The sequence below is a fragment of the Labrus mixtus genome, chromosome 21, assembly GCF_963584025.1.
Source record: "Labrus mixtus chromosome 21, fLabMix1.1, whole genome shotgun sequence".
Lineage (NCBI taxonomy): Eukaryota > Metazoa > Chordata > Actinopteri > Labriformes > Labridae > Labrus > Labrus mixtus.
This window is the reverse complement of record NC_083632.1, coordinates 4,676,262-4,697,310: the sequence shown is the minus strand read 5'-3', so window position 1 is coordinate 4,697,310 and position 21,049 is coordinate 4,676,262. Positions and strand designations below refer to the sequence as shown.

The 21,049-nt window shown below is 42.1% G+C and overlaps 3 protein-coding genes across 18 annotated transcripts in view; 1 reads left to right on the top strand and 2 right to left on the bottom strand.

Moving 5' to 3' along the window:
* lsm12b (LSM12 homolog b) overlaps positions 1–4,718 on the bottom strand; it is a 7,973-nt gene extending 3,255 nt beyond the window's left edge. The window contains exons 1-3 of the mRNA XM_061028312.1: positions 4,562–4,718; positions 2,086–2,219; positions 840–949 (exon numbers count right to left, since the gene is read on the bottom strand). Of these exons, the coding sequence (XP_060884295.1) occupies positions 840–949; positions 2,086–2,219; positions 4,562–4,688 (371 nt within the window). The 5' untranslated portion in view covers positions 4,689–4,718. The remainder of the gene's footprint in view (positions 1–839; positions 950–2,085; positions 2,220–4,561) is intronic.
* Positions 4,719–7,106: 2,388 nt separating this feature from the next.
* g6pc3 (glucose-6-phosphatase catalytic subunit 3) lies at positions 7,107–11,256 on the top strand. The gene is made up of 6 exons (XM_061028743.1): positions 7,107–7,454; positions 8,636–8,742; positions 8,848–8,938; positions 9,069–9,187; positions 10,038–10,179; positions 10,292–11,256. Exons 1-6 carry the CDS (start codon positions 7,237–7,239, stop codon positions 10,629–10,631), a joined length of 1,017 nt encoding a protein of 338 aa, XP_060884726.1. The 5' UTR covers positions 7,107–7,236; the 3' UTR covers positions 10,632–11,256.
* Positions 11,257–15,427: 4,171 nt separating this feature from the next.
* Positions 15,428–21,049, bottom strand: part of tanc2b (tetratricopeptide repeat, ankyrin repeat and coiled-coil containing 2b) — a 173,048-nt gene continuing 167,426 nt past the window's right edge. For 10 of the 16 annotated variants that reach the window (XM_061028725.1, XM_061028727.1, XM_061028730.1 and 7 more), the window contains 4 exons: positions 19,246–19,337; positions 18,087–18,236; positions 17,858–17,958; positions 15,428–17,569 (listed from right to left, as the gene is read on the bottom strand). In XM_061028725.1, the coding sequence (XP_060884708.1) occupies positions 15,478–17,569; positions 17,858–17,958; positions 18,087–18,236; positions 19,246–19,337 (2,435 nt within the window). In that variant the 3' untranslated portion in view covers positions 15,428–15,477. The remainder of the gene's footprint in view (positions 17,570–17,857; positions 17,959–18,086; positions 18,237–19,245; positions 19,338–21,049) is intronic. The other 6 variants (XM_061028726.1, XM_061028728.1, XM_061028731.1 and 3 more) reach the window with 1 other exon arrangement.

Sequence of the window (21,049 nt, the reverse complement as noted above, 5' to 3'; positions counted from 1 at the left end):
AGAAAGAGTAGAACTGTCTGGACTGAGTGTTTGTCTTTAGGATTCTAAGCAAAAAAGTGGCAGAACAACTATCAGAGGAGGAACATCGGCATCACAACTAGCACGGCTGTTGATGTCAAATATGAGCAAAGTCATGTCGAGACTTTGATCACAACCATTTTCTCTGTCCTCCCTTCCATCCTGGCTTTTTTTAAATTCTTGGATCAGTCGCATGTTTTGACTGAATTGCTGTTTTTTCTTTTTTTTTTTAAGTTCTGTCTACAAGTTCTCTTCTGCATTTCTTATTTTGTTTTTGCCCTGGGCTAACATGACGAGCCCTGGGGGTTCCTAGCCACCGAGAGCGAGCCAAAGTTCACATTAGTTTCAGTCTAATGAAGTAGAGTCTTGCTCTTTAGCTGCAGGACTCTTTACCAGCTTCAAATGTCATGACGCATAATTATCACTGCAGGAATAAAATGTGCGCATCAAGGCGGGCAGACATGTGTGCTCGTTCTAACTGCAGCTACTTGTTCACTATTGGAGCGTCGCACTGCTGCCGTTGGTGTTTGTCTGCCTTTTATATAAATTATAGAGAATACTTTGAACACGGACTTCTCTCGGGTTCTTTTGGATCGGGTCTCCTGAAAATGAAATCTTCTGATGTTTTTGGATTGGCTAAGGACGTCAATAACAGATGGCGTTAATAACTATCAGCATCTTCTTTACCATCTACTCAGTGCTAAACATTTTCTGACCAGTAGGATCTGGTTCTTTAGATCCTCAATGTTTATCACCAAGCAGGGCGTCCAGACACGACGTCCTCAGCCCTGCTCCACCGTACATTAGTATACAGTTCTTACGTTTTGTGAATAGTCTGGAATAGCTGTTGGCCCTCCACAGAAACCCCGGCACTGATTGCATAGGCTTGGGACAGCTTGTCTTCCTTTTCTGTCCTCGCTCGATTGGCAAGCTGTAAAAAGAGACGAAGAGAACAAAAGGCATTCTTTATCAAGCGTCATTTGTTTGGAGAGGCTTGAATTCTAAACAGCTTATTTTTAAATAGAAGAGGTTTGGACAGTTTCAGCATTGGTTCCTTTGTGTTTTAGTCAACGGCTAAACAAATCTCACTCACTATGTTTTGCCATAGAAAGTGACGTCTCTAAAATGTTATTTGCATACGTAAATGCCACCACACAGATTAGACTACTGTAGTCTATAGCTCTAATCTTAAACACATCTTTATCATAGAGAACTATGTTTGATAGAAAACTTGAAGATACAGTCCCTAAACGCACGCTACCCGTTTTCTTTTTTGTCTCACACACGCTGCAGGTGCAGCTCGTGCAAAGATAAATAAGACTGTCACAGCTCTATACATTAAAAAAAAAAAAGGTACTTGGATCAAATTTGCTGTTCAAAGACACATTTTTGTGTTAGAAATGATGATTTAAGTCTGGGGGGCGGATCCAAGGGTCAGGCTCGGTACCCCAACATTCATTTATTTTATTCTATTTTGCTTATCCGATGAAATAGTTCAATCTAGGACTTGAATCCATGTTCTGATCCAAACTATGAGTTTTGTGATCACTGTACCCCTGGTGTAGAGGGTTATGCAGCTCTTACAGTATAAAAGATGCTCTGAGGGGGGTCACTAGTAATTCTCCAGGTGTGACTTGTGAGCAGATATAGACCGTTTTAAGACATAATAGATCCAACCTTTTATTTTCTTATGTGTCCAAAGTCAGGGGCTGCACCCCCGAAAGCCTTTAATTACAGACTGAGTCGATGTGGCTAAAAGAACGGCCTGGATGATTTTAAATACTCCCAAACACACACCTTTAATTTGTCCACACTTGATAGACATATAGTACAACACGTGCACTTTTTCACAGCCTCACTGTAGCAGAATCTAGTGTGGCTGTTTTTTTTATTTATGTACTGAGACCTGTCAACTCAGAAAGTCCGGTATTCTCACATGACTTCATCTTGTATTTACTACGAGATAGTAATAACAGAAGGAAACTAAATCAACACAAGTTAATAGTTAATAGAGGCCTACATGTGGAAAAACATGGGAAAGGACAAAGACAAAGTGGACGGACTTACCTTGCTAACATTCAGTGATGCTAGTGGGGGTGGAGTCTCAGTGCGGTCATTAATTATGTCCACATCAGAAACATAGGCTAGGTTGATCAGGATGACGTCGCTGAGGTTTGGCTTACCGCTGGAGGAAGCACATTCTGGGAAAGGACTTGAGTCAAGGTGCAAAAAAACTTTGTGAGAAAACAACACCAACTTGTTGAAATGTGACCCCAGATGAACCCGGACGCCATCAGAGGACACTAAACAGAGGACCTTATGATACAGAGAACACTGGCTGAATTACACTGACAGTGAAGGGTGGTGCCAGTTACAGGATGCAGCCATGAACGCAGTGCTGCCATCTATAGTAATCATGGATGAATGAATGAAGACTTGGTAGAAATGTTGTAAAATGATGTGCAGCTTATAGAGCAGGAGAACATGTGTAAACTGTAATTTTGAATGACTTGATAAATAAATCAAATACAGCACACGCGCTATGCAATTAAATGTAATACGACTTATTTTGTCACGTGCTCAATTTATACAACAAATCCCACCGTGGAATCTTAATCTTTAACACATTGGTTTGCAGTCACACAAGGTCATATCTTATTTTCTCAGGATGAATATTCGGAGCTAAAAAAAAAAAAACTGCAACTTATGTCTGTAAATGTGTGGTTTTCAGAGACCCTGACAGCGTAGGGCCTCGAGGCATTGACCCCACCTGCCCTAATAGTAAAACAAACAAAGTTAATCAGGGTGAATCAGGTGCACAACAGCTTTTTAACCCACTTTAGACAAATTTAATTAATAAATACACATCTATATAGATATAAAATAGATGTACATACATAGTTAATGGCATCAGTTATGCATGTGATGGAAGATTTCTGGCCTTTTGATGTAAAAGCTGGGACAGGCTTTGACCACTGACAGCACGCAATATGACCTTAAAATTTGACCTATGCCATAAGAGAGCTCAAATGGAAGTTGCATATTATTCACTCTTCATATAATTCAGAGCTGAGACTACTTGTTAACCCTGGAAAATGAAAGCATTGTGTGGCAGGCTGAAGGCTCGACTTCACGGTTATACTCGTTATACTGGATGGTACAAACCAGAGGAGGCCCATCTGTCAAAACCTCCTCATTGTGTTAACTTCATTCATTCTGCTTTACCTGCACAGCTCTGCAGATTTGACGTTGAATGCATTTTCAAGCATAAGTAAAAAAAAAAAAAAATAAAATAAAGCATGGGGTTATCCAGCACTACGCCTTATTAATATTCATTTTGCACACACTCGCACGTCCAAGCCACGAATGGGTGTCGACATGTTACACCAGCCAGCTAACGTAAAAACGAAACTCAATCCCCACTGAAATTAAACAGGATTGTGGCATAGTTCACCTCTTAAACACCCGAGAATTACAACGTGAACAGAATTGGGTGTGAAATAGTATTTAAAAAAATAAATAATAAAAAAAAAATCCTAGTTGATAAGCTTGGGAATGCTAATACCGTTAATTGAGCTAACAGCGGCGGTGTTACGCTGAGAAATGCATCCCTTTCAAAAAAAAATTGCACGCACCTCGCGGAAGTGTTTTAAAACGATTTATCTGTGATGACTAAGAAAGTATTTGAAGTGAATACTTAATAAAAGTGCCTTTATTGTTCTGTAGATTCAGCAGAAGACGCATTTGAATTAGCCTTCCGTTAAATATAACCGGCAAACACCGGTAAAATAAAATTTAAGTGTGGATGGAAAATCCGGCTGTATTGTAGTTTTTATTATTTAATTATGGACGTGATAATCGGTAGTGTAGAAATTGTGTTTGGCATATTTTTTAAATTTGTCCAGGAGAAGTGGGTGCATTTTTTCGGCAGGGATGCAATTCTCGGCGTAACAGCGGCGGTGTGGGGTTGACCGAAAGTTAGCATGTTAGCCGAGCATGTAGCGGTGGAAAACGGGGGGGGGGGGGCGGGGGGGGGCTCGGTATCCATTCATTAATCGGTTTTTAAATGTAACCCGTTAGCATCACCGACTGACGGGCGTCACGAACCATGTGCGTGGAAAAATCCGCGGCGAGCCGGTGTGAGAGACGAGCCGAGTGTCAGTTAGCCTGCTAAAGTAGCAACCCCCCGTTTGTGCCTGTTGAGAGCACACAGCCATGATGCCTTAACCAGGATCCGCTGCCAGATAGTGATCCATGTTGAGGGGCTGGCAATACAATGAGTGGATTCAAAACACATGCAACCTCCTAGTGGATATGAAATTACCCGGCAACAGCATCACGGCTTTTACCAGATAAGAGGTGGCTGGGAAGGCAATCGAGCAGGAGAAAACATTTAAAACGGACAAAGATGTGTAAGTCTGCTCCCCACCAATTACGCCTGCGCGGATCACTATTTGACATATTCTCGGTTACCCTTACAGGCCCTTGCAGCCGGGGCAAGGCCAGCAAAAGCGCCCACAACTCGAAACAAAACAAAGGATACTCAGAGTTAACATCTTGGACTGGTAGTCAAACGCGACCACTTCTCCTTGTAGACGTTGGCCCAAGCAGGTGAGGCAAGAGACATGGCTCCCGACGCTGAAATACTCCCCCGGTCCAGGAGCCGCCATCTTCTCCGCCAGGAAACCGGAGCGCCTGCCTTACGTAAAACGACGCGATGACGTGAAGAGACGAAGCCTGGGCGTGTCGATCTACGTCGCGTTGTGGTCATTCAGTCTACAACAATGCTTTTCTTTTTTTTAGTTTTAGTTTTTTTTTGATGCCACTATGTATATAGTTTTACATAGATGTATAGTTTGAGTCTTGTGTTGTAATATATTTTACGTATTTTATGTATTTTATGTACAATCCCCCCTAGTCTTAACTTTGTTTGACTTAGCTTGTTCTATGTCAACAAAGAGACAGTTAAAAATGTATTATTTCTTACCAGTTAATCTTTATGAAGAAATTATTTAACATTATAGTCTGTTTTTTTTTAGTTTTAGTTATTTTTTGATGCCACTATGTATATAGTTTTACATAGATGTATAGTTTGTGAGTCTTGTCTTGGGAAAAACATTTTTTTAAATGTATTTTATGTACAATCCCCCCTAGTCTTAACTTTGTTTGACTTTGGCTTGTTCCTGTGTAATTTGTATTTTGCTGTTGTATTATTATCCTCTACAAGAGTTTGTATAAATATTTGTTGTTCTAAATATGTCAAAAAAGAGACAGTTAAAAATTATTATTTGTTACCAGTTACTCTTTATGAAGAAATTATTTAACATTATAGTCTGGTTGGTTGGTACAACAATGCTTTTTTTTTTATGCCCCTGTGTATATAGTTTTACATAGATGTATAGTTTGTGAGTCTTGTCTTGTAATTGTCTTTGTCTTGGGGAAAAAAAAAAAAATATTTTATGTATTTTATGTACCCCCCCTAGTCTTAACTTTGTTTGATAAGATAAGATATGTTTATTGTCACTGTACAAGTACAATGCAATATTGTTGGAGCAAGCCTGTAGATGCCTAATATCAGAAAATATACAAATATACAAATACTAAAGCCAAATATTCAAATAAGAAATACAATTAAATAATACGATATAGTATACAATATACAATTAATTTGCAGGTGACAGGTATAGAATAACTGACTTAGCTTGACTAATAAATAAATAACAAATAACAAATAGCTAATAAATAACAAATAATAACATAAAAAATAACAAATAAATGACTTAGCTTGTTCCTGTGTAATTTGTATTTTGCTGTTGTATTATTATCCTCTACAAGATTTTGTATAAATATTTGTTGTTCTAAATATGTCAAAAAAGAGACAGTTAAAAATTATTATTTCTTACCAGTTAATTTTTATGAAGAAATTATTTAACATTATAGTCTGGTTGGTTGGTACAACAATGCTTTTTTTTAACTTTTACTTTTACTTTTTTTGATGCCCCTGTGTATATAGTTTTACATATATGTATAGTTTGTGAGTCCTGCCTTGGGAAAAAAAAATATTTTATGTATTTTATGTACAATCCCCCCTAGTCTTAACTTTGTTTGACTTAGCTTGTTCCTGTGTAATTTGTATTTTGCTGTTGTATTATTATCCTCTACAAGATTTTGTATAAATATTTCTAAATATGTCAACAAAGAGACAGTTCAAAATTAATTATTTCTTACCAGTTAATCTTTATGAAGAAATTATTTAAAATTATAGTCTGGTTGGTTGGTGATAAATGATGTAAAGTTTATGAAGTTAAAGAGGTTTCCTTCCAATTTTGCTTAACATTTACCCAGAAAAACCCCATTAAAGATTTCAAATTGATATGGGCTGTGTCCGAAATCACTCACTCATTCCCTACTCCCTATTCACTATATAGTGAGTTTAATGCAGTGGACTATATAGTGCACTATATAGTGGATAGGGAGTGATTTCGGACACAGCCATGGAATATTTTTGTGACTTCTGTGGATTTAAAGAAGAATCATGTGTCACTTGATTTTGCAATGTATGTACACTAAAATATTTCGGATAGAAGTTCAACATTATATAAGATTAAAAGGACAAATGGTAGACATTTTTATGGGTTTTGACGTTTTGAAGGCAATGTAAAGGATTATAACAGTATAATTTTCGTTCAGTTGCCATAACGATGGTTAAATTGAACATTCAAGAAGATATTTTCTTTTTAGGTAAGTATTTTTTTTGTTAATTAATAAAGTTTATATAAAAAGAAAGCACGTCAAGTTATGGTCACTAATTCTAATTCGATTAATTTTATTTGCCAGCTATTAAATCTCACTTCACATTTCATAATCATGATTGTAAAAATACTATTACATATATAATATTAATGTAAAATGATAAGATAATATTATATTATAATATAATATTAAATATTATTATTATTATTATTAATATTAATATTAAAGTAATTTAATCAACGGAAGAAAAAGAAGAAGAACGTTGTAGTTTTTTTCTTTTCTTGTGGTCGAACGTTCTCCACCTACTGGACGCATGACGTCACTGTTCACTCAGATGCAGCACTTCCTGTTTGAAGTACAAAATAATCAGCACTGCATTTTGAATTATTTTTTCCTCTACAGTTAATTTTACATGGGTTAGGAGTTTTATTATTTTACAGTCTATGGTTAGGAGAGGACGCAGCGATGGAGGTTATTCATACTCAAGGCATCTGGATCGCTGAAAGTCTCCAGCAAAGGACGATAAGTCAAACAGATTTATGGCTACTTGTCACACATCTAGGAGATCCAAAAGCAGCGTTTCTGCTCGTCTTTCCCTTCACATATTTTATCAGCAAACGAGCTGGAGTGTCAGTGATCTGGGTAGCAGCTATAACAGAGTGGCTCAACTTGGTGTTTAAATGGTAAGAAAAAAAAAAAAGGGTTTTTTAAAAATATATTTTATTTTTCTGTTAGCTCTCATTAGCTGTTGTTATTAAATACATAAACGCCAGGGTGATACAAGGACTCGAGTTATTTTTTTCATTTGAAACCCAAATTCAACCTTGAAATTTAAATTATATTTCATTCTGTTGACGTCGCAGCTTTCGGGTAGCACGTGAAATCATGTCCGTGTGGAAACATTTGACAGCGGAACCTTTTAATTTTCTGTACAAAGTCGTTTTTACGAGGTGCTTTTGTCGTTTTTATTTCATGAAACCTTAAATGAAAGTCAAAATAGTGTTCAGGAAAATTCTGAACTATTTATTTATCACGTCATCATATTGTGAATAACTATCACAAATATATATTTGGTACAGATGCGTCCTGGAACCCCAACGAATTAACATGTTTATTAAATAATATCCATCAAATTATCTGCGCATACATCACAATACAGCTGTTCCTTACATGTGTATCAGTGATTAAAACAATCAGTTGCTGCTGGAAATTCACAGGTTTTAATAACAGGACTATAGAGAGACATATCCAATCCTATAAACCTTCAGAAACTGGGACTTAAATGGACACAAGGTTGCTGATTGATGAGCAAAAGCTAAGAAGTTAGGAAAGTGAAAATGATGTCCTCAATCAATCGATAAAAAATGTTTTATTTTTATAGTGCCATCTATAACATATGTCATCTGAAGACACTTTAAAACCGTAAGACCGTACTCTTAGTTATTATTTACAGACCCTACATGCATCTACCATAAGAACAGCACTTTGCAACATTTAGCAAAGTCACAGTGGAAAAACCTCGAGCAGAAGCAGACATGTGTTGAACAGGAGAGAGAGAGAGAGAGAGAGAGGCACTATTAAGTTTGTCAGAGTGAAAGTAAAATAATGTAAAAGTGTGGAATTATTGGTTGTGAATTTTAGATATCTAGCAGTATGAGATTTTATATATTGGGATTTTTAATGGATAGGTGTAGAGAATAAAATGCAAGTTTGTGCAGGGATTGATGCAATAGTCAGGAAATACATATGACATGATGGGACAAACACAACATTAGTAATGATGTTCCACACTCTGGTACAGCAGGTGACAGAAATGAACATTGTTGTATTTTACCGTATGTGTTGTGACTCTAAATTTTCCCAGGATGCTGTTTGGAGAAAGGCCGTTCTGGTGGATAGGCGAATCAGGTCTTTATGTCGACAAGCCACCACAAGTTCAGCAGTTTTCCTCCACCTGTGAGACCGGCCCAGGTGAGAATTCTTCACAGAAAAAAAACCCCAACATGTTTCACTCATAGACAGAAACACACGACTCACTGCAGAGTCAGAGCTCTAAAGAAGGCGTCTGTGTCTCAGGAAGTCCGTCGGGTCACGCCATGGTGACGGCAGCAGTCTGGTGGGTCGTGGTGTCCTCGCTGGGGTCGTTCCTTTATTCCCGTACTCACAGGTACTCTCGTGTGAAATGAACAAAAAATGCTGCTTTTGCATTTTGAAATGTAGAGATAAAGAGAATAGAAAATACCAAAGCAAGTATACCTCATCTCTTTCTCTCTCTCTCTCTGTCTTTGTGTCTACAGTGTGGTGCTATCAGCTGTTCCTTACCTGCTCTATGTGCTGATGCTGGTGGCAGTTGGACTCTCCAGGATCTTCATCCTCGCTCATTTCCCTCATCAGGTCGTCGCGGGCTCCATTACAGGTCTGAGAACAGCTTCAAGCACAAGCTGAAACATTCAGTATGGTCACTGTGTTTAAACCCTGTCTCAGTATACATCAAGTTTTTGATGTGGCAGGTAAGGGAGGGGTCGAGCACAAGGGCAGAATATCCAGATCACAGTGGTCATGTTTTTTCAGGTGGACACAAAAAAACGTGGCATGATTTTTTCTTTTTTTTTTTTTTTTTACAAAACAGCTGCGGAAAGTTGAGTGATCAGCGACGTATGACTTCAGAGTGTGATTAATCTGCGTTCATTTTTTTTTTTTTTAATGCTTTATCTGTCCTTTGGTTATTTAATTAAGATTAAGATGAACTTTATTGTCCCAGTGGGGAATTTGTCTTGGACTTCACAGAGCTCTGATGCAGTAGCAAAAAAATAACAAAATACATTCATCCGTCGGTAAAACATGTCGGTTAAATAATCATTAAATTCCATACAAGTGAATTACTAAAACCATAAATATGTGATAGTTAAGAAAGGTGATAAACAGTGCAGGTACAGCTACACATCTTCACACACACAATCAAAGTGGACTTTATCTTTACACGTAGGCTACATATCTTGAAAATAAAAGAAATAAAAAATGAACAGTATCGGCTGCTTTTTAAAAATAATATCTACAAATACGTTTACATGTAGCTTCATTATGACAAGAGCCTTCAAGCTTATTACAAACAGAATAAACAGAATGGAAAAAAAACCTCCTGCAGGTCAAGATGAGCATTTATTACGCCTCATAATATCATGGGGAAATTCATCTTTTGTAGTTTAATCAGGAACCTGCAGGATATTTTGAGAAGAAATTTGAAACCGATTTTTTTTTTTTTCCAGGTTTCATTCTTGGAATCATTCTTGGCCGCAGAGTCCCAGAAGGGCGCCCCCTGCTGTTCTTCTTCAGCTTAAGCACCGGTCTGCTGCTCTGCACTGTGATGCTGCATGCTGGACTGCAGCACCTGGGGATCAACCTCTCCTGGTAAGAGAATGTTTCTATGTGTGTATCGATGAGTATCTGCTTAAGAAGCCCTGAAAAGTCTATTTTAAATGTTTTTTTTTGGGGGGGGGGGCGCTCTCTGTCCGTTCCTCAGGTCTATTGCTTTGGCGAAGAAATGGTGCAGCCATGCCAAGTGGATCCGTCTGGACACAGCGCCCTTCTCCTCTCTGACACGAGACTGCGGGGCTCTTCTGGGTTTGGGGATGGCTCAGTACTGGAGGCCCGGCGGGTTTTCCCTGCCCTGGGCTCCGCGGGCTTTATCGCTTGCCGTTTCCTCCATGGGTCTGTACCACGTCCATCGGCTCCCGCTCCCCGTCCAGCCACAGGGCCTCTTCTACGGCTTGTTCTTTGTCAAATTTGTCATCGTGCCTCAGGTTGTCATGGTGCTCGTCCCGGGCGTCGTTTACCTTCTCACTCACAGAAAGAAAGACTAGGATGAGAAGAACAACAGCCCATTCCTCAGCGTCTGTGTTAACACTCCACATGTCTATTTACAGATAAATTAGCAATAGCGTTCTGAGCGTGTCTTGAAAGTATCAGCTGTTTGCCTGCTGCATATGTGCAGTAAATATATACACTATAAAAGTTAAGGCGTTCTAAACACTGCAGTATTTTTATGACTTTATGACTTTGAGGAGTTTTCTGGAGGTTTTAAAGTTTTGTGCATCATAAAATATGAAACATGATACATGTGCTTTCCAATGTTGCCTGAGAGAGATTGTGTAGTAAATATTTTTCCTTGTCTTGATCATTTGTACAATTTTAAAGGATTACAAAAAAAAGACCTACGTCACTGTGGTGTGAGGATATAAGAGCGGTTAATAGTGATCAGAACTTGTTTTTCTTTCACAGTTAAATGTTTACGTGCCTGTCTTTGTTTTTGTCTACTTGACACCAGAAGGTCAAGTGGACTCGTTCAGCGTTGCACTCCTGTAACACTGTTGTCCTCGTGGTCGACGGCTTCAGACGTCTTGAGTCACCGTGTTGCTTCATGTGTTCTTCTGTTTGGCTGAGATCTTGGGCCTACATTTCCCACAACGCAATAAAACCTCAACTGTTTGTTTAGTAGATTTCTAAGTAGAGTCCTAAGCCCCAAGTATGGATTATGGATTCTTTTGGTTTTATGGTGCAAATACGTTTGGGTACTGTAAAATGTATTTGTGCAGTTGAGACAGTGCTCGCCGTCTTTCGCTTGCAGCAGCTTTGGGTTAAGAAATGACTGAAGATCTGATGTTTTTGAAAGCTCAGCTACTTAAAAAAAAAGTTTTATTATTTGGCTTTTTATGCCTTTATTTAGAGACAGGGCAGTGGATAGAGTCATTATTGGTGGAGAGAGAGAGAGAGTTGGGAAAGGAGCCACAGGTTGGATTTGAACCTGGGCTGCCCGCCTGGAGGACTATGGCCTCCATACATGGGGCACGCACACTTACCACTAGGCCACCAGTTCTCCAGACAGCTTAAATACTTTTTGATACTTTCAATCTGTACAGTCTTAAAACGTGTTAACGACCAGGGTCAAAGTTTGACGACCTCGTGTGCTTGTAGAGGTTCTCTCTCAATTCAATTCATGAATGCGTTGTATTACGATGTTATGTACAAGAGGTAATCGTGCTTAAGCACAGATAGTCCTGTGTAGTGTGACCGCGGCCCGTGCCGGCCAGCGTGGGAATGGCGCAGCGGGGGGGCCAATCGTGCTTGAGTACGGCACGGTACAGATGGCCAGTGTGACCGCGCCCTAACGTAGCGCTGAGCTGCTAGCCTCAAAAAGAGAAGCTGTCAGCAATCATTCCAAACCCACCTGACTCAAGTGATGTCACTCGAGGCCACAATTTCAGCGTCCATACTCCATGACTTCATTTTTAATTTGTTTTGTCACACCTGTAAACACGATTTGTGGCGGAAACGTTGGCCGATTTTAAAAGTTTAAAAACAAAACAAAACCTGAACATAAGCATCTTTTTTATGTTCTGTATAATTTAAAATCTTGACCCAGAAAACAGCCCCACCTTGTGGTCAAACTGGCGTCAAGACTCGGGTTAAGAAGGTCAACAGATGAACTTTGATTGGAAATGACTTTAACTCTAAACAATAAAATAAAATAAAAAACAATCAACAAAACCTCCAATTAAAACATTAAAAATTCACAAATGTTGCTTTTTTTTCTGAGCTGTATTGGATTGCATCATATTGTGCTGAAGGTGTTTCATGTTTTGTGGATTAAAATCTAAGAAATGTTAAAAAAAAAATAAGAAGTTGAGAATAATCTTGAAAATAAATGACGGACATGCGGGGCGTGTTTCAGTTGTAACCATTTATAAATATGTTCTTTTTTTCCAATACATATGTTTGACTGTACAGATTACAATCAGTTATCATGAGATAAAAACACATTCTTTTTTATTGTTTTTAATTAAACTTTTTATCACAGCGATCTCAAAGCTCACATTTACAGACAAGAGAACTCTGCTCAGCAAGCAAACACGTTTAAAATCAAATCAAAAAAGGAAAAACCGCTCGCTTTTTTGCCTGGTGAGGTTTTGTGAGGGGGTGGGGGGGGAAAATGAGGAGGGGGGGGGGGGGGGGGGGGGGGGGGGGAGATATCGTTCAGGGCCAGCAGTGTCCCGATCGCTTTTTCTTCACACACCACAGAGCCAGAACACTGCTATACATGTTTCTGCTGGAGCTCCATGGAAAGAAGAGAACATGCATCAGACTATTTACAGCAAACTAATATACACACACAGCTTGAAAACCATACACCCTCTTGTTTAAATTAAGTATGATACACTTTTATACCTTCATTTCTGTAAAGATATCGGGGCATCTCTCTGGGAGCAGGAGGAACAAACCCTCTTTAGATAGTCATGAAGAGAGAAATCAAAAGAAAACGTTACAGACAAATGGTCCATAACTTTCCCCACATATACAAATAACTTGAATATTCTTATTATTCCACTCTCTCTATCACCAAACTCCAAATATGGAGTTTGAAACCGCAGTTTCCATTTCTTTTTTTTTGCAGTAGATTTGACTTTATTTGAACATGTGCGCAACACCAGTGACTTAGACCGGTTCATTTAGAGTTAAAGTACATCTATAGGGATATCTTCTTTTTTTTTTTTTACGATGCAGAATATTTAAATATGACGTATTGAACCCGAGCTGGACTGAGAGGAGTGTCTGAGTCAGTATGTACAACTTGTGCTAGAAAGTCTATACATCTTCACCGGTTTAAAAACGTACCGTTTGCTCTTCATAGCGTCATTCATCACTGCTTTGTAAAATCATACAACAAGAAGTGTCTCATGATAGTCCGACTGATCACACACACCCACCGACTTCAACAATCGTCACAACAAAAGTAAGTCAAAAATTACATAAAGTGCACCCTTAGTTAAGAACTTAACAGGCATTTTTAGTGCAGAAGTGGTGGAGAGAAAACAAAGCATTGTGGGTAAAAAAAAAGAAAGGACATAAAATAATGCAGGAGAAAAAGGGGGGAGGGGGGAGGGGGGGGGATGTGTGTAACAGTGGTGGTGTATGCATTTGCTTGCTTTTCATCGCTGAGCATTACCCATGTTAACCCGTCTCTGATCGCTCGACTCTCTCTCTGAGGACGGAGGAGGGACAAAGGCGAACTTTGAGTCTCATGTGACACCTGATCAAATCACCTACCACAGGATTTGTTCTCATTGGACCAGCGTGAGGACTCATTACATCATTATAATTAGGACATTTTACATCGTTTTGTCGGTCCTCATAGGAAGCCATTGATACTTTGACTTCTCATATGACCAGATGGATAAGTAAGTACTGAAAGTTGATCAATAACAGACGGTTATTTGTCTCTAATTCGCCTGAAACGATTTGAGTTAGCAGCCTTTAACGTGATTAAACAGAACGAGATCTGTGAAACAGTAAAGTTAGGACAAAAAGAAGCACACACGTCGTTGAATCCTCATGAAGAGGCTCGTTTTTAAAATGCTTTTTAAACCTATGGGATGTAAAAACAGATGCAGCTACTGTGTGCAATAGTTTCTCTTTTCTTACACAAGTATTTGAAGCTAGATTATACCCAGAAGGTCACATTTTGATCGTCTGGGTAAAGGTTCATTTTCTATCTGTGCGTATTTAATTTGATTTAATGCGAATTTGGATCGATTGATGAAGAGACAAAGGATCATGGGAAATGATATTTGTCATTTTTCAGGCTTTAAATTCAAAGATTATCTTGTTTTCACCTCTCCTATGTGAGGATGAGCTGCTCTCCTCTTCTTTAAATAACTGTTTGACCGAATACTTTTTTTTGTAGTTTTTAAAGTAATCGTTGGACAAAACGGAAGATTTGAAGACGACACCGCTGGGACTGTGGGAAATGATACCGCTCGTGATTTGCTGTACTTTGAGAGATGAGATGAATCAAAAAATAAAATGAAAACTCAATGCAGTGTGTAACCAGAACATTTAGGATCTATTGCAGCATTGAAAGCGGTCGTTTTTTTTTTTTTTGCATTAAAAGACGAACAAAATGGGATTTATTCTGACACAACAGAGGTAATTCTATCATTCAAAGTTGGTCGATGTCCCTCATTCCTCACCCTGATCCGCTCGCCACGTCCGCGTGACACAAAGGCGGGGTTAACAGAATACAACTCAAAACGCAAACTATGTCTTGTTTCATTTCTATGTACAATATATAACTTAATTATAAATATTGTCATTTTCTCTAAGTACTGAGTTGTTGAGCCGTTTGTATTTTCTGAGCCATGTACAGTATTGAACATATAGTATTGTATTACATAGAATAGAGCCTACAAGCAACCTTGGTTAAGAGCACACTTTGAAAGAACAGAGGATGGATACGGAGTCCACGAGTAGAGTCTGATGATTCCTACTTTCACTCTCACAGTCTCACCTCGTCGCGTCCCACCTGTGTGGGGGAACGTTGTGCCTCGCAACATTTTCGGAAGTGCACTGGTCTTTGATTCTTAGAACTTAGGACCCTCCTGTTCTCCGCCGTGTGTGCAGAATATGATAATGAAATAATCTTTATTTATGTTTTCATAGAACATCTTGAACCCTAAAGCGTGTGAGCCGGCTGTGTGGTTTCTCTCTCTCTCTCTCTCTCTCTCTCTCGCTGGATCCGTCTCTCGTGAGTTCTTTGAGATGAGTTTGTCCGCGTCACATTCACACCGGTTGAGCTAAATATTTTTTTTCCTCCCCCCCCCCCCCTCACTCGTAACAACATCCATCTCCAGCCGACCAATCACAGACCGGCAATCACACATTCGACTCCACAAATGGTCTCTTTGGTTTGATGGGGGAGGTGGGGCCTTGGGTCCGGGAGTCCCGCGAGAGCTGGCGGTACATGTTGTCCTGGTAGGCCTGCGCCACGGGCAGAGTCCTCGCCACTTTCACGTCCGGGTAGGTGGGCACCTGGCTGACCCGCTCCAGGATGTCCCCTCCGCCTCCTCCGCCGCCGCCGCCGCGACCGTTGGCCAGCTTGCCCAGCGACGGGGGCTGAGTCTGGATGTAGTAGTCCTCTTCCAACAGGTGTCCGTTTTGGGCGTTGTTTGTCTTGTTGTAGTAGGCGATGTTGCCCAGCGAGGCGGGGGGGCTGTAGGTGGAGCCTTGGTGGACCAGCTGGCCGGGGGAGGTGGGACTGATGGCGGAGTCCATGGACGTCATGGGTCTGGACCGTGAGGGCTGGTGCAGGTACTGCTGAGCCCGTGCTGTCTTGTCTATGATGCCCATAAAGGGCGTGTTTCTAGAGCGGGTAGTCTCACCCTGATACAGCCCCCCGCCGCCCTGGGAGGGCGAGATGGGGGACATGTCGTCACAGGAGTGCTCGTACGTGGCCTGCAGGGGGATCTCCATCTGCTGGATGGACGAGGGCGGCCTGAAGCCCGGCGCCAAATTTGTGGTGGATCCGGTGGAGATGTTGTTGCTGGAGGGGGAGAATCGCAGGCCGACGCTCTGAGAGTGGATGAGGGGGCGGGGGGTGGGCACGTGCTGCTTCATCTCGGTGGTGTTGGCACTGACGGGACGCCGTACCATATGGGGCATCTCGGGAGAGCCCAGCTGGCAGGGGGGCATGGCGTTGGCGCGTTCTAGCACGTGTTCAGACACCGGGTAGTAGGCGGCCGACTGGCTTCGGCTGATCTGAGGGGTCTGGCTGTAACGGATGCCCCCCGGGCCCCCGCTGCTGGCGCGGTAGGCAGAGGAGGGGCGCTGGGGTAGCTCGTCCTTCAACAGGCCCGACTCCATAACCCCTCCTCGGCCGCCGTGCTGACAGAGGGCCCCAGAGCTGAGGCTGGCCTGGACCTGGGGCATGGACCGTCCGTCCAGGGAAGGCTGGTACACCAAACGGCTCTCCACGTCCACCGACCCCCCTTGGTAACGACCGCCCATGGAGTGTCCCATCTGGCCCCCGTACATGCTGTTCCCCATCACGTTACTGGGCTGGTTTGTGCGGACGATCTGGGCTATCGACGGCTGCAGACGGAGGCCCTGGGCCTGGTGGTGCTGCGAGGACAGGGAGGGCTGCGAGCTGAGCTGGAACGAGCGCTGGCTGCTCATCTTGGAGAGCGGGGACTTGGGTCGACCCGGGTGCTGCTCGGTCTGGTAGCGAACGGGAGACCCCGACTGGGACCTGTACAGACAGACGCTCTCCAGCGGCGGACTGGCTCTGTACTGGGCGGCCCGGCGTAAAGGTGAAGGCGGCGGGCTCTGGTGATCCATCCCCTGACCCCCGGAGCCCAGTGGAGGCGAGCTGTAGCCGTAGGACTGCTGGTGCACGGGGGAGGTGTGAGGCGGGCTGTGGCGGTAGTGGGAGTTCTGGTGCGTCGGGGACAGGGAGGGGGACGTCGGCTGGTACGACCCTCGTGTCGGGGAGGACATGGAGGAGGAGGTGGGGTGATACTCGTAGGGCTGTCCCATTGGAGAACCTCCGGCTAAGTAGATCTGGTCGGGGTGCGTGGGGGACAGCGGGGGGCTCTGGATGATGGGAAGGCTGGAAGGATTGGCGTGACCCTCGGGCGGAGGCAGACCCACAGACATGGCCTCCAGCTCCTGCTCCAGGTAGTCCTCGTCCTCGAAAAGGTCCTGGACGGGCTCCATGTCCTCCAGTCGGGGCTCCGGGGGAGGGGGCAGAGGCATGGACAGGGACAAGGACAGGGACTCCTCGTCTTCAGGGGGAGGCGTAGGAGGAGGGGAGGGGGGAGGCTCCAGCTCCAGGTCCTGCTGCTGCTGCTCCTCCTGGTTCAGCTGGTGACACTCCTCCTCCACCCGCTGCAGCAGCCGCAGGATCTCTCGGTTGTTGGGGCACTGCTTCATGGCTTCATTCAGGTCCTCTAAGGCTTCAGGAAATTGTCTGGAAACAGGAGAACCAAAGTCGGTTAGATCGGAAACATCATGTTTGTCCAAAACTGGTTTAAGGGACAAATGCACATAAATGTACGGGACATTTTTTAATAGAATTATCAATTACAAAACTACTCTTCATGACCTCTTTAGAATGCCTTTGGTGGGGTTTTAGGCTACCCCCTCCCCCCCACATTCACATACAATCATATTCTTTGTTTCTAAAATAGATTTTTGTGTGTAAATAAAATGCAAATGTAAAAAGATTTTAATTGTACATAAAGTTTTTTCTCCGTACCTGCTGCTACGCTTGGCGCGAGCCCTGGCATAATATGCCTCGTAGGATTTTGGTTTCAGTTCTAGTGCCTTTGTAGCAAATTCCTCAGCCATCCCAAAGTCCTGCACGACACACCAGGAGAAGATCAGGAACATGTTGTCAACAGCTTTATTCTCATTATGTTCTGATTCACAGTTAGAAAAAAAAGTGAATCTAAAAGAATTCAGTAAATCATGTTCCTCCGACTCACGTTCATTTTCCTCCGGCATCGGGACAGGTTGAGGAAAAGTGACACCTTGAGCTCCCTGAACGTCTTGAGATCCTCACTGAAGCCTTCGCGTGGAAACTTTTTGAGGGCATACTGATAACGCTGCGCTGCCTCCTTCACCTTCCCCTTCTGCTGGACAAACACAAAGACATCACGTTAACCTCCCTCCTCCTCGACCAAAACAGAAAGCTACTCACAGTATCAGTAGAGCTGGACAGAGCAGCAGATACACCTGTCACTTATTACACTTCAATAGGGTGCTGTGACAAACTTATAACCATGTGTAAGGAGACACTTTTTAGTTGTGAAATACGTTTTGGACTCTGTCCTGTTGTTACAGCGAGAAGAAAAATCTAATCTACACCTTCTGAAAACACACCATCACACCTCACACAACTGCAGCATTTTCCTCTAAACAGAATCAACATGTCCTGGGTATGATTAAAAAAAGAACTTGATGAGTCTTCTTACAATTGAGGACATTTATCATCTCCACTTTTTACGACCTGGATCTACGGGCCAGCTTGAGGTTAAGGGTCGTCTCTGTGTTTGTGTTTGAATGTTTTCACGTTCAGCTCTGTTGTCTTAAATATCAGTCACTATCAAAGACAAGTCCGTCCATAGTTTTCTGTTTTTGAATGAAACATGTTGATATATGGAATTCTACAGCAATCTGTTTGTCTTCTGTTTCATGCGAAACTTTTTTCTCTTTTTTTTATAGTTCCAGGAAGTTTTAGACCCTGCCCCCTTTTTTAGGGATTCCACACCGCAGGAACTATGAACTATTTTAGTTCCTAGAACTCATTTAGAGGAACCTTTTTAGCTCCTGCTTCAGAGTAGGTTCTCCCCGAGCAACATGAGAATGCAAACAGAAAAAAGTCCCCCAAAAAAAATTCTAGTGGGATAGTTCCTCTTCAAAAAGTCCCTGGAACTGTTTTGATAGTTAACACAATCTAAATCAACATACTCCCTTTAAAAAAATGATGTATTTTCCCCCTGAAGATTGTATCTGATTCATCTAAAGTGACTGACTTGTATTTCACACATCAGTATATCTTTAATATTTGACATTTGAAGGCCTTTCTTTACTATAATCTAGGACACTATGAGCGTCAGACTTCTCCTGTTCCCGTTCTCTGACCTTGTAGAAGCTGTCCCCCTCCTCAATGAGTTTGCTGAGTAAGATGATCATGATGTCGGGTTTGGAGGTGGCCATGGCCCATGTGGCTGGACCTGTGTAACACAGGAAGAAGCAGATGAAAGAAGAAGAAAAAAAAAAAAAAACACACAGTGAGAAAGACACACAGTAATAAGGAGACGAGGAGGAAGGAAGGAAGGAGCGACTGGGAGTCTCACTACACACAACATTAATAACAGGGATGAGGACAACAGTCATAATGGGGGATGGAGGAGAAAAGACAGGCAATCCACTGCAGAGAGAAGATGACAGAAATCTGCTCTGACACCTCGAGAACACTGTGACCTCGCTGCGGGACATCGGACCGAGGTCAAATACGATTTGACATTAATTACAAGCTTTTTGTTTAATCCTCCTGGGAGCCTTTGTTCATTTGGGTGCAGAATAAAACGCACAGTTTGATTTCAAATTGTCAAGAAAGTGAGTGTTTGTTTTGGCCCAGGAAAACCCCAGAGTGTATGTGGGGTACAAAGAATAAACAAAAAGAAACCCTGACATGTCTTTCTCTTTCTGTCTCGTCAAGAAGTGCAGCTGTACAGTTTTTTTCTTTATAGTACTGATGACTGATTCAGGGGAGAAGGTTGGCTTTTGCTTCTTTGTGATGCATTGAAAGGAGATATGTTAAAAGAACAAAGGTTTGCACTCTGCAATCGTATCGAAATTTGCGAAAAAAAAATCAATTATTGTAAATCCAACATTTTAACTTTTAAGGTCAAAAGGTCGCCAAGATGTCGGCGACCCAGGCTCATCAACAAAGACACAAAGGTTTCACTGGCAAAATGCAAAAAATGCAGTTTTAATCACACAATTATTTCACTCGCAATGAAACATTTTCCACTGCAGTGCAGACAGTTTTTGCTCTTAATTCAACTATTTGATTGCAGTGCATTGCATCTAGTTTCGCTTTGAACCTACTGCATAATAAAGACACAAGAGTCACCTCACAGGGGTCGATTGAAAGCGGAGTAGAAGCAGGGAAAAAAAAAAACTCTTCATAAGCTAAAAGGAGTTTAAAAGAAGAAAAAGACACTCCATCCCTGCACATAGCTAAAAAAACAGAATCCCTCGGCTGAATCTGTCGGGTCTTTTTCTGTATCTGCGCAACAGCAGTCCTTGACACATGTACACACACCACAGAGATGAACAGGGGGGGGGGGGGTCTTGCACAAGGAGACACGGGAGCAGGTACAATTAACAAAAAAAGAAGGCAAGCAGGAGGGAGATAACGGAGCTCTGCAGGCGCTAGCTGTCCTCTGAGCTGGTGGTAGTGGTGGAGGTGGAGGTGGGTGTAGGAATGCCGCTGACTGGCCTAGCTGACAGTGAGGAAACGTCTGGAAGATGAACGATGCACAGCGCAGAGGCTTATCGCCTCAGTCTGTGGTGGCGGTGGAACAGAGGAATTACAAATACATGCATTTTTTTTTTTTTCCCTTGCTAAATCACGACCACGCAGAAAGTGTTACTGAGGGCTCCCATCATGCATCTGTGGGATGGAAAGTAAACAACTCGATACGACGTCACAGGCCGGAGGCCGGGCATGCTGTCATTAACCACTTGAACGTTAGCATCTACCTCTAGGGAAATCCCGACTGCATCACTGTCAGTGCTAATACCTTCTGCGTGTTATTTGTTTTGTCAGTTTGAGAAGGTTTTTTTTTTTTTTTTGGGTAGCTAAGCTGGCCTGCCGACACTTAGGACGACACAGACAACACAGAGAGAGGAGATAGAGCTGTCAAAATGCCTGGTG